The following is a 12,995-nucleotide window of genomic DNA, read 5'->3' on the forward strand; positions in this document are numbered from 1 at the left end:
AACATTCGTTATGTTTTGCCCATTTTACAATATTTATGGTGGTCGCGGTATCCTGGGGTCACGTCAGAGGTGGGTTTCAGCAGGTTCTGACCAATTCTGGAGAACCGATAGTGGAAATTTTGAATAGTTCAGAGAACCAGTAGTAAAAATTCTGACTGGCCCCATCCCCATCTATTCTCTGTCTCCCGAGTTCCAGCTGATCGGGAGGAAATGGGGATTTTGCAGTAACCTTCCCCTGGAGTGGGGTGGGTATGGAGATTTTATAGTAACCTTCCCCTGTGTTGGGGAGGGAATGGGGATTTTACAGTATCCTTCCCCTGCCACGCCCACCAAGCCACACCCACAGAACCAGTAATAAAAAAATTTGAAACCCACCATTGGGTCACCTGATCCCCTTTGGTGACAAGCCAAGTCAATGGGGGAAGCTGGAGTCACTTAGTGACCGTGCGGCTCACTTAACAACAGCAGGGATTGCCTTAACCGCCGTGGCAAAGGAAGGTCGTAAAACGGGGTGAAACTCACTGAACAAGGAAAATTTGAGGCTCAGCTGTGAGTTGTAAGTCGAGGACCCCCTGCGCTTCCCCAACCTCTGGGACCTCTGGTGGCTCAGACTGGTAAGACAGTCTGTTATTAACAGAAGCTGCCTGCAATCACTGCAGGTTCTAGTCCCGCCAGGCCCAAGGTTGACTCAGCCTTCCATCCTTTATAAGGTAGGTAAAATGAGGACCCAGATTGTTGGGGGCAATAAGTTGACTTTGTATATAATATACAAATGGATGAAGACTATTGCTAACATAGTGTAAGCCGCCCTGAGTCTTCGGAGAAGGGCGGGATATAAATGCAAATAAAAACAAAAACAAAACCTGACTGCGAAGTTGCGCCCGGCGAAGAAAGTTTGCTTTTTTGAACTTGTCGATGTGCTTGTAATTGGCTCACCCGAAGTTGTCGTTTTGTTCCCTCCAGGTCTGGCACAAGTGATCCGTATTGTATCATCAAGGTAGACAATGAAATCGTGGCCAGGTAAGTGCCAGGTACAAGGTGTGGCGTTTGGCAGCAACTCTGCTCTTCCTTTCCCAGCAGGAAACATTCAGCAGCGACCCAAGAATAGCATGAAATGGGATTTGTGTGTTGCTCTTGGAAGAATGTGTGCGTGTCAAGAGCTTAAAGTGGGAGGGGGAAACAACCTATGATTTCTTTACGAAAACAACGTTCCTCAAAGACAAAGACTTGGTAAAACCTCTGTTAGTCCAAGAAAAGGATCAGGAGAGACGAGGGTGTCACAAGAAGTCACAATGCCATCCTTGTACAAATGGGGTGGTGGGTGTTCTAATATCGAACAGATGGACAAAAGGGAATATTGATCAATCGCTCGGGATTGAACGGTGGAGCAGTTCTTGGTTCTCTCTGAGCTTTGTGGTTTTCTTGTAGACGTTTCATTGCCCAACTGGGTAACGTCATCAGTGGTAGAAGAGAATGAGGTTTGTGGAGAGGAGGAGGAGGAGGAGGAGGAGTCCTTAGTACTCTATGAGCTTGGTAATATTCTTGCAGATGTTTCATTGCTCAACTAGATAACATTTTCAGTGCTAAAAATGGAGTTTGAGGAGGAGGAGAAGGAGAGGAGGAGGAGGAGGAGGAGGAGGAGGAAGAGGAGGAGGAGGAGAAGGAGGAGGAGGAGGAGAAGGAGAAGGAGAAGGAGAAGGAGAAGGAGACGGAGAAGGAGAAGGAGAAGGAGAAGGAGAGGAGGAGGAGGAGGAGGAGGAGGAGGAGGAGGAGGAAGAGGAGGAGGAGGAGGAGGAGGAGGAGAAGGAGAAGGAGAGGAGGAGGAGGAGGAGGAGGAGGAGGAGAAGGAGAGGAGGAGGAGGAGGAGGAGGAGGAAGAGGAGGAGGAGGAGAAGGAGAAGGAGAGGAGGAGAAGGAGAAGAGGAGGAGGAGGAGGAGAAGGAGAAGGAGAAGGAGAAGAGGAGGAGGAGGAGGAGGAGGAGAAGAGGAGGAGAAGGAGGAGAAGGAGAAGAAGAAGTGGAGGAGAAGGAGGAGGAGGAGGAGGAGAAGGAGAAGGTGAAGAAGAAGAGGAGGAGGAGGAGGAGGAGGAGAAGGAGAAGGAGAAGGAGAAGGAGAGGAGGAGGAGGAGGAGGAGGAGGAGGAGAAGGAGAAGGAGGAGGAGGAGGAGGAGGAGGAGGAGGAGGAGGAGGAGGAGGAGGAGGAGGAGGAGAAGGAGAAGGAGGAGAGAAGGAAGAGGAGGAGGAGGAGAAGAGGAAGAGGAGGACGGAGGAGGAGGAGGAGGAGGAGGAGGAGGAGAAGGAAGGAGAGGAGGAGGAGGAGGAGGAGGAGGAGGAGAGGAGAAGAGGAGGAGGAGGTGGTTGTCTGTGGGGTTCTTGGTTCTCTCTGAGCTTGGTGGTTTTTCTTGTAGACGTTTCATTGCCCAACTAGGTAACATCATCAGTGCTAGAAGGGAGTGGAGTTTGAGGAGTGGAGGAAAAGAGGGAGGAGGAGGAGGAGGAGGAGGAGGAGGAGGAGGAGGAGTCCTTAGTACTCTCTGAGCTTGGTAATATTCTTGCAGATGTTTCATTGCTCAACTAGATAACATTTTCAGTGCTAAAAATGGAGTTTGAGGAGTGGAATAAAAGAGGGAGGAGGAGGAGAGGAGGGGAGGAGAAGAGGAGGAGGAGGTGGTGGTCTGTGGCGGATCTTTGCTGCTCTATGAACTTGGTTGTTTTCTTGTAGACGTTTCATTACCCAACTAAGTAACATCATCAATTGTAGAAGTTTGTGGAGAGGAGGGGGAGGAGGAGGAAGAGGAGGAGGAGGAGGACTGTCACTGTGGGGTCTTTGCTGCTCTCTGAACTTGGTTGTTTCGTTGTAGACGTTTCATTACCCAACTATGTAACATCATCAATTGTAGAAGTTTGTGGAGAGGAGGGGAGGAGGAGGAAGAGGAGGAGGAGGAGGACTGTCACTGTGCGGTCTTTGCTGCTCTCTGAACTTGGTTGTTTCGTTGTAGACATTTCATTGCCCAACTAGGTAACATCATCAGTGCTAGAAGGGAGTGGGGTTTGTGGAGAGGAGGAGGAGGAGGAGGAGGAGTCCTTAGTACTCTCTGAGCTTGGTAATATTTTTGCAGATATTTCATTGGCCAACTAGATCACATTTTCCGTGCTATAAAGGAGTGGGGTTTTCTCCCATTTTATATACTTAAAGCAAACCCCATTCTCTTTTAGCGCGGTTTGCTTTAGTATATCGGGAACATTGATGCTGTTACCTAGCTAGGTAATGAAATGTTCGCAGGAAAACCACCAAGGTCAAAAAGTGCCCCAAAGACCCCACTATCAACATTTCTTTGACATTCCTGGCTCTTTCGAAAATGTAAATCGCATTATTGCTAGATATTGCCTCTATCGATAACCAGCAGGTTCTGCCTTTGCTTGGCCTTGCGTTCTAACTTAAAAAAAAAAAATCTTGCAAACGAAAAGGGAAGAGAAGGGAAGTGGCATTGCCTCTATTTCTAAGAATGCTCTCTAAGACAGGGGTCAGCCACCTGCGGCTCTGGAGCCGAGTGCAGCTCTTTCACCCTTCTGCTGCAGCTCCCGGTCACTCAAAATATGCATCACAAAAAGTATCAGATAAAAAAATATCGAATAGCATATGAGTAAATTTAGGAAATATTTTGTATTAGATATATTTCTGAAGGAGAGGGGAATTGAGAGTGTGATTAAGTGTGGAGTGACTAGAGATTATAATTTAGGAATTATTTTAGATTATGATTGTTAGTTTTGATACCCTGCATTTTGCTCTGGGAAGTTGGGGTGGGGGGTGGGGGGTAAGGGGGAGGGAATTGGGGGTTGAGGCTAGAGATGGAGTGATGGTTAATGTACAGGGATTATTGAAGATGTATAAATATAATTAATGTAGGGTCGGGTCTGCCCAGTTACCATTTTAGAATGGTGGGGAGGGAGAAAAGAGAGAGTAGGAGGTAGGAAAGAGGAGAAGAGGAAGGAAGAGGGGTAGAAGAGGGAGAAGGAAGGTGGAGGGTGGAGGGAGGAGAGGATGTAGATAAGAGAAGGAGAGGAAGGTTAGGAAAGTAAAAGAAGGTAGAAGAGGGAAGAGTGTTTAAAAAGGGGGGCTGGTGACTGGGCAAGCCCGACTAATTGTATATAACTGTACATTGGATGAGTTGTTTGACATGATTGTAAAAATAAAACTTTTTTATGAAAAAAAAAATATGCATCACAATTGCCAATGCGCAACACCCACCGGCACATGATTTATTGAGCTTTTTCAACCCCCGGTTAGGCCAACCATGGATAAATCCAAGAAAAGAAAAGTTTCAGAAGAAAACAGAACATTTAATTCAACTACTAGTTTTGTGGCCGCTCAAGAAATAGTCAGGCAACGGGAAGGGTTTTGTGGCTCCCGGTGTTTTCTTTTCTGTGGCAAACGGGTCCAAATGGCTCTTTTGCGTGTTTAAGGTTGCAGGACCTTTGCTCTAAGAGAACCTGTGCTTTAAGAAAATAAACACGGAATGGACCCTTTTTCAGTGTTTTTTTTTTCCTGTGGTCCTGTTTCCAGGAAAAAAAAATAAGTAAATAAAGACGAGAAAAGCCAGGAGTGCTGCTGCAAAACATCCTCGTAGCTTTGCAATTGACAACGTTCCCTGTAGTAGCTGGTTTGCAAATAGTAGATATTATTATTGTTGTCGTTGTTGTTGTTGTTATGATCAGTTGCACGGTCCGCCGGATGTTTAGATTAGATCTGGCATTTTGGTCCACCTATCCAGTCCTTCCCAAGGAGGACCGGATAGGCAGATGTTGCTGGTTGCTGGTGTTAAAATGTTCGTTGTAAGCTGTTCCCAGCAAACCTGCCTCTTGCAGCCGAGTGGTGGGGATTTTAATCAATGCCAACGGTGATCAAGTGGATTAGATTTGACATTTTTCTTTATCCATTGACCTCTTCCCAAGGACCTGGGCTAGGCAGCCCCTGTTGTTGTTGTTCTTATTATGACTGGAGTTGTTATTCTAAGAGGTCAATAGATAAATGAGAAGAGAATAGAATAGAATAGAATAGAATAGAATTTTTTTATTGGCCAAGTGTGATTGGACACACAAGGAATTTGTCTTGGTGCATATGCTCTCAGTGTACATAAAATAAAAGATACGTTCATCAAGGTACAACATTTACAACACAAATGATGGTCAATATATCAATATAAATCCTAAGGATTACCAGCAACAAAGTTACAGTCATGCAGTCATAAGTGGAAAGAGATTGGTGATGGGAATGATGAGACGATTAATAGTAGTGCAGATTCAGTAAATAGTCTGACAGTGTTGAGGGAATTATTTGTTTAGCAGAGTGATGGCCTTCGGGGGAAAAACTGTTCTTGTGTCTAGTTGTTCTGGTGTGCAGTGCTGTGGCTTTTCTCGCGGCCAGCGGGCTCGCCACGAGATCGTCCGGCCAATCCGCACCGGACGGAGTGAGAACGAAGACGCGAGTTCAATTCTCCTCGGGTGAGCAAGCCCCGAGCTAGCTCGAAACAACCCTTTTATTAAGATTAGGGGTTAGGGGTGGGTTACAGAAGGTAAGCAGGGGTGGTTACATATTAGCATATATTCAACACGTGAACACGTGACTGCAAGCACATCCACAAGCCTATGATTTTGGGAGAAAGATCATGATTCTTGGGAGGAGTTTTACCATGAAGTGGTTCTTTGTTCTCTGCTTTTTGCCTACGTGGTACAGCAAACAGAAATACATCTTGAGACATCCTGACTACATACTAATAAATCTCATATAATTGTGTGTAGGAGCAAACTTCTTTTGAAGCTCTATGAAGCTGACCTTATCAGAGAAGGAATGTTCTGTGGCTATCTCATAGGTGTTGTTACATTTACTGGCAAACATCTTTGTAACCTTGGCATCAAACAGATTTCTGCTTACATGATAACAATTAGCCAGACTTACCTATGCTGATATTTTTGCACATAAGCAATTTCTCAAAACTTGCTCATGCTTATATTTGCACATAAGTAATTTTATAAACAGTTTCATAAAGGGGTTCATATGGCATAATATCGCAACATCTCCTCTGTTTTTATTTTTTAGGACCAGACAATCAGTCGGTTTCATGGTGGTGTAAACACAGATATTAGCCATACTATCCTTGTCTATTTCTTTTTCGTCAACCAGGCAGGAATAGTTAGGTGCAGTTTGGGTGTAATCATCTTCGAGTTCTTCAATAGCCAGTAAAGATAAACTTTTAGAAATTGTTCTAACAAAATAGGTAGAATACAAGGTAAAATTATACATCCTAATGCAATTATACCAACTACAACTATAATAGCTTGTAAATCATATCAAAGTTAAGTCCTTAGTTTTTCTTTGAGTCCTGTACAATGTCAGATGGTCAGTATAGAAGCAGCATTCTTCCTTTAAAACACACACAATCCACCTTCTTGGAGAAAGAAAAGGCCAAAGGAGCGATAAATGTCTCTTGTAGGAAGAAAAGAGTCAGTTGCCATCAATCTTTGATGGTAGGGACGGATATGTCGACCAGGGCCTCAAGGTCTCACCGTTGATGTGGATGTTCGCTGCTGACAGAAATCTCAAAATACAAATCCTTACATGAATACATAAAACAAGAAAAACCAAACTGTCTTAAAAGTCTTTTGATCGTTACATGTTTAAAAGACATGAGAAAGGGTCCCTCCTCCTCCCTTTCTGGGTGAAAAAGGCATTGTTGGAGGATTAGGAGGGGCCAAGGGGGAATAGATAGCTTGCATGTAGAACTGAAATAGAAACAACAAACATACAAATCTCAGTTTTGTGTTTTAACAAAGGTACTATGTGGAAGACAGAGAAAAAGACAATCAATCAATAAAAACCCAACTCCCACCCTTTTTATTTATGTGTGGAAGTTGGTCACTAACAAAACCATGCTATCAAAAACTTTCAAAAACAAACCACATTATATCTTAGCAAAATCACCATCTGTCTTACTTTACTCATACTTTTCTAACTTCCTAAAACTTTCTCAGCACTAGTATCAAAACATCCTCTTAACTCTCTCTTCACATACTGTAACCTTCTAACTTATCTCTGAAATAGTTCCTAAAACAGGGCACATATTGTGCTGCTAAAAAAGAAAAAGAAACAATACAAACAGCAAATAAGGGTTTAAGCTGTTGGGTGAGTCAGTTTATGTGGAAAACCTGAGTGCATTTTCCAAAAAACAGATTTACGCTTAAAAAAATGTGTCCATACATAAGAAGATAGCCATTTGTCTGAAATGCTATAGGGTTTCCTGCCTGGGCAGGGGGTTGGACTAGAAGACCTCCAAGGGTCCCCTCCAACTCTTGTGATGTATGTTAACAGCTGCAAAAATACAAAACTAAATGAAACATTTTGAGTCAACTCAGTGCTTTGAAAACATTTATAAAGGTATAGGTTTAATCAGGCAGGTTAAACTTCAAAAAGTTCCAGAAAAGATAAAAATGAAAATTAAAAGCAAAACCAAAATTGTATGCATGATTAATCCTTAAAATCAAAATTGTTTTCATGGTTAAAAAGAAAATATATCTGCATAGTTTTTACATAGCTTTTTACAAAAGCAATGCTTCCAGAGAGCCTAATTGTCCCTCCCTTCTCAGACAAGAAAGAAGAGAGAGAAGAAAAAAAAATGGAGTGGGGGTGAATGGTTCTCCCCCGTAGCCCGCCCTTTTCCCTGGCACTGCAAGGAACCAAGGGGGGGTAGTTAAGATAAGCCAGCGAGGAGAGAGAGAGAGAAAAAAAAAACTTTTAAAAATAGTCTGAGCTATCGCACCCATGGGGGAAAAGGAGGGGTGCTCTGGGGGAAGGGAGGCAGTGTCCAGTAGATGAAAGGCAACAGGGAACTACAGCATTCTTTCTAGTTGAGGGATGGCTGAAGGGGACCGTCTTTAACCAAATACGGTCTGGTGTGTCTGGCTGGAACCCAAAGCACTCGGTCCGGCAGCTGGATGGCTGTGTAACCTCGACCCCAGGTGATGAGATCAGCAGGCCCTTTCCATGTCAGGTCAGGTAATTCGCGGTAGTATACCTGTGGTTTGGGTAGACCTGCAGATGGGGAGGGGAAAATGTCGCTCTGCAGCGGTCAGCGGTTGTCCAGTTAAGTTTAAAAAATTCAACACATATAAACAACGATTCAAGGTATCTTGCACTGCTGGGAGGCCAGGGGCATTTTTCCCCTGTTGTTTGGTGTATCGGTCAAGGGCTGTTTTTAATGTCTGGTTGGCGCGTTCTACCAGAGCTTGACCTTGGCTGTTGTATGGAATTCCGAATTTATGAGTAATGTTCCACCGTCGCAGAAGTCTGCAAATGCAGCACTGGTGTAGGCAGGACCATTATCTGTTTTTAGTTCTTTGGGGCATCCCAGCGATGCAAAGGTCCGAATACAATGATTGATTACATGTTTAGTGGCTTCTCCCCTTTGTGGGGTGGCCATGATGAAGCCTGAGAAGGTATCCACTGATACATGTAAGAATTTCCATGGAGCAAAGGATGGATATTGAGTAACATCCATTTGCCAAAGTTGACAGGCCACTGTTCCTCTGGGGTTGACCCCATTGGAAGAGAGTTACCTTGGCGGCTGCAGGTAGGGCATTGATGTATTATAGCAGATGCCTCAGCAACCGTTAAACCAAATTGTTTCATGAGCGCCTTTTTATTTTGATGAAAATAAGCGTGACTCTCCCAGGAGATTGGGAGAGAGAGACAGAACAGATAGTGAAGTACTAACAGAGGCAGCGGCAGCTGCAGCATCGCCACATTATTGCCTTTTGAAGTATTCCAGGCAGAGGCTGGTGGCTTGAATGTGTGAAACATGAAAAGGAAAATGTCGAGCAGAAATGAGTGTTTGTAGTTTGAGAAACAAAGATAGCAGTTCTGCATCGAGGGAGGGAGCCAGATATGACTCATAGAGAGAGCTAATAATTTGAGTGACATATAGACTGTCTAAGATGAGATTGAAAGGTTCATCAGAAAAGTTTTGAAAAGCCAATATAGAAGCAAAGAGTTCTGCTCTCTGGGCAGATTTTTGAGGAGGAGTAATTTTAGTGTACCACTGACCACCTTTCTGCCAAGCACAGGCACCATAAGACTTGCTGCCATCAGCAAAGACAGTGAGGGCATTAGGTAGTGGTTGGGGAGAAAAGGGGAATTCAGGAGAAAGGAATGGTTCTTAGAAGTAGCAGTCGTGGGTCTGGGGCGGATGGCAGGAGACTTCTCCTGGCCATTCGGCAAGTGCAAATTGCAATTCATCAGAAACAGACAACAAAGATTCCCAAATAGACAAAGAAAAAGGAACATATAAAATAGATGGTTCTATTCCAGCGAGGAGTTTACTCCTAGATCTAATCTTTGTAATGAGCTGCGCTAATTGTGTAGGCTTTGAAGTTAAAGAAGTGCGTGAAGTGTGAGGAAGATGAAACCATTCTAGGATTAGAAGTTTCTCCTCCTTTTGAACTAATGCCCCAGTAGGGAGCATTACAGTGTTGACAATGAGCATGCCAAATGGGATGTTAGGAGCAAGTCTGTCTACCCATATGTGTTTTAGGGTTAGATTGACTTGATGCATGGCATGCGTTTGTTGATCGGTTAGTTGTATACGGTCTGATGGTTGAGAGCCTTGTGTGAGGGCTGTGAACAGTGGAGATAATTGAGCAGTGGTTAGAGCTGTGTAAGAGCGAATCCAATTCAGTGTCCCCAAGTATTGCTGTAGCTGAACTAAAGTGGGCTTGTTTGAAAGGTAGAGGGTTGGCACATTTGGGGCCGCCGCTGACCTGAGAACCGTATATCCTAAATAAGAGAAAGGGGGGTGGGATTGAATTTTTTCTGGGGCAACAGTAAGGCCACCCTTCTGAAGGGTGTGTAAGAGTTTTGGCAATTGCTGTTTGACTGTGCCTGGGGGCCCAGGCGCAGCGACAAGAATGTCATCCATATAATGATACTGTTGTGACCCAGGTTCCTGGACCCAGACTCCTGGACTCGGATGATTCAGAAAATGAGGGAGAAGACCTGGCAAGCCCTGCTTCTCTTGAGCCCTCTCCCTCCCTGGCACCCACTCAGAGGGAGGGGCCGGCGGGGCCTGATTCTCCCGGGCTTTCTTCTGATTTGGCAACGCCCCAAGAACAGTTTTGGAGGGACGCAAGGTTACGAAGGCTTGATCGGCGTGCGCAGCAGCGGAAGAGTTGGGACAAAGCCAAGTCATAATTGTCATGCAGTGACATCTGCAGAGACTATAAATAGGAGGCGGGACTTCCTGGTTTTTTGTCTCGGACAAAACAATGAATTTGGCGCAAGCTAATTCATGGAGGGAAGAATATATTCGTGAGTAATTCTGGCCTTATCTATAATTTCCTCGTTATCTCCAGAAACTTGGCAGGCCCGTGGGTAGACGTGGCCAGGACATGTATCTATGTAAATAAAAGGAAAAAAGGAAGGCCTCTGACGGACTCTTTGCTGGGAGTATTGGGGAAGGAAACAGAACATTTTGTCCGAGACCTGACTAAAACATCTTCCACCAAAGATGGATCAGCAGCAGGTACAGCAGCAGTTAGAGCAGCTACACGCGGCTAATCAACAGCTCCAGCAGCAAGTGGCTCACTTGGCAGGCCAACTTGCTGCCAGGAATGTGCCTGCAGCCCCCCCCCATCCTCCTCCTCCTCCTCGCCGCAGTGCCCGATAACCGTGCTGGATAAGTTTTCTGGGCAGCCTGAGATGTTCCCGACCTTCTTGGGACAGTGCCAGCTCTACATGGCTATGAGGCCAGAGGATTTCCCAGATGACCGGGCTAAGGTGGCCTTCGTGATTAACCTTCTTTCCGGCTCGGCTGCTCGATGGGCCACGCCTCTTGCTCCAGGACAGCCCCTGCTGGCGGACCAACAGCGTTTTGGCAGCACCTCGCACCATGTATGAGGACCCGTCAATGCTGACGGCAACCAGGCGCCTTAAGGAACTCCGTCAAGGGAAACGCCCCTGCAGGAGTACATCGCAATTTCGTCCTTTGTGCCAGGACTCTGACTGGAATGATGCAGCGCTGGTGGACGCGTTCCAGGAGGGACTCTCAGAGGAATTGCAAGACGAGCTGGCCCGCGTGGAGGCGCCGCGGACCCTCGACAACTTGGTGCCCCTTTGTCTCCGCCTCGATGCCCGTCTGCAACGGCGACCGTCCCGTCGCACTCCGGGACCCTCCGTCGACATCTGCACCCCACTTCCTGCACCACCAGCACCCAGGGTCGCCCCACGTTTTGTAACCGCTGCGGAAGAGCCCATGGAGTTGGGAGCGGCCAGACCTCGCCTAACAGCCCAGGAGCGGAACCGGAGGCGCCAAGGGGGATTGTGCCTGTACTGTGGGGAGCCCGGCCACTCGCCGCTTCTTGCCCCAGAAAGCGGCGGGCACGCACGCCGTCCCCGAATCACAGCGTGACCAATCGAACGGAGCAGGCCCGACCTCGGGAAACCCTAGGTCGGGCACGCATTAAGCCCCCACTGGACGCTATGGAAGTAGACTCTGGGCCCCTCGGCATCTGATTCTGGACACACGGATATGGTTGGGGAACCAGTCGGACGGGCTCCAGGCGCATGCGCTGGTGGACTCAGGGCCACAACAAACTTTATGGACCAGGCCTTTGTGACCCAGTTTGCGGTCCCGTGGTTCCGTGGACCCTCCGATGCGGTAGAGACAATTGATGGGCGAGAACTGGTGTCCGGCCCCATTAAATTCGCCACCCAGCCTTTGCGCCTGGCTATTGGGGACCATGAGGAGGCGATCCAGTTTTATGTCACGGCGGACCTTCATTTTCCCTTGGTCCTTGGGTTGGCCTGGCCGGACCCACGATCCTCAGGTGGCCTGGTCGCGAACGCCATCTCTTTCCCGAGTCTGCAGTGCGTCGATCACATCCGCCACACCTGTGCCGGCCAGAACGCCCCACCGCTGCCATCACCTTGCCTCCTGAGCTGACGGACTTCGCCGGCGTGTTCAGCGAGAAGGAGGCGGACCGACTACCCCGCATCGGCCCTACGATTGCCCGTGGACCTTCTGCCCAACGCACCACTGCCTGTGGGACGCCTGTATTCCATGTCGGAGCCCGAGTTGGCCGCCTCAGGGACTTCCTGGACAAAAACCTGGCCCGAGGGTTCATCCGCCTTCAAAGTCCCTCTCGGCCCCGGTCCTCTTTGTGAAGAAGAAGACAGGGACTTGCGCCTATGCTGTGATTACCGCGGCTAAACGCCATTACGGTGCGGAATCGCTACCCCCGCCGCCATCCCGGAGCTACTGGAAAGGTTGCGGAGGCCACGATCTTCACCAAGCTCGATCTCCGGGGCCTACAACCTGGTGCGGATACGAGAAGGAGACGAATGGAAGACGGCATTCGCACCGATACGGACACTACGAATACACTGTCATGCCATTTGGGTTGACCAATGCTCCCGCCGTTTTCAGCACTTCATGAACGACGTGTTCCGAGACATGTTGGATCGGTTCGTGGTTATCTACCTGACGACATCCTGATTTACTCCCGGTCCAGGGAAAGCCACCTTCGACACGCCAGTCTGGTTCTGCAACGCTATGGAGCAACAACTCAATGCGGCTGGAGAAATGCGTCTTCTTCCGACTTCCATAGAATTCCTCGGCATATCATCTCGCCCGAGGGCATAGCCATGGACCCATGTAAAGTAGAAGCTTTGTGTAGCTGGGAAGCCCCTCGTCGGGTGAAGGATGTTCAGCGCCTACTGGGCTTCGCCAACTACTACCGGACCTTCATCCCGGGCTTCGCCACACTGACAGCTCCACTTACCCAGCTCCTCAGGAAGAAGGTTGCATTCCGGTGGGGTCCCCCGCAGCAAGAAGCATTCACAGCCCTCAAGAAAGCCTTCATCACGGAACCCGTCCTGAGGCATCCCGACCCGCTCCGGCCTTTTGTGGTGGAAACGGACGCGTCCAATGTGGCTCTGGGAGCGGTGCTG

At 47.6% G+C, this 12,995-nt stretch overlaps 1 protein-coding gene across 1 annotated transcript in view; it reads left to right on the top strand.

Moving 5' to 3' along the window:
• RASAL1 (RAS protein activator like 1) overlaps positions 1-12,995 on the top strand; it is a 62,717-nt gene that overhangs the window by 7,443 nt on the left and 42,279 nt on the right. The window contains exon 2 of the mRNA XM_058158599.1: positions 964-1,020. Coding sequence (XP_058014582.1) covers positions 964-1,020 — 57 coding nt within the window. The remainder of the gene's footprint in view (positions 1-963; positions 1,021-12,995) is intronic.

Source organism: Ahaetulla prasina, chromosome 15 (assembly GCF_028640845.1).
Source record: "Ahaetulla prasina isolate Xishuangbanna chromosome 15, ASM2864084v1, whole genome shotgun sequence".
Taxonomy (NCBI): Eukaryota; Metazoa; Chordata; class Lepidosauria; order Squamata; family Colubridae; genus Ahaetulla; species Ahaetulla prasina.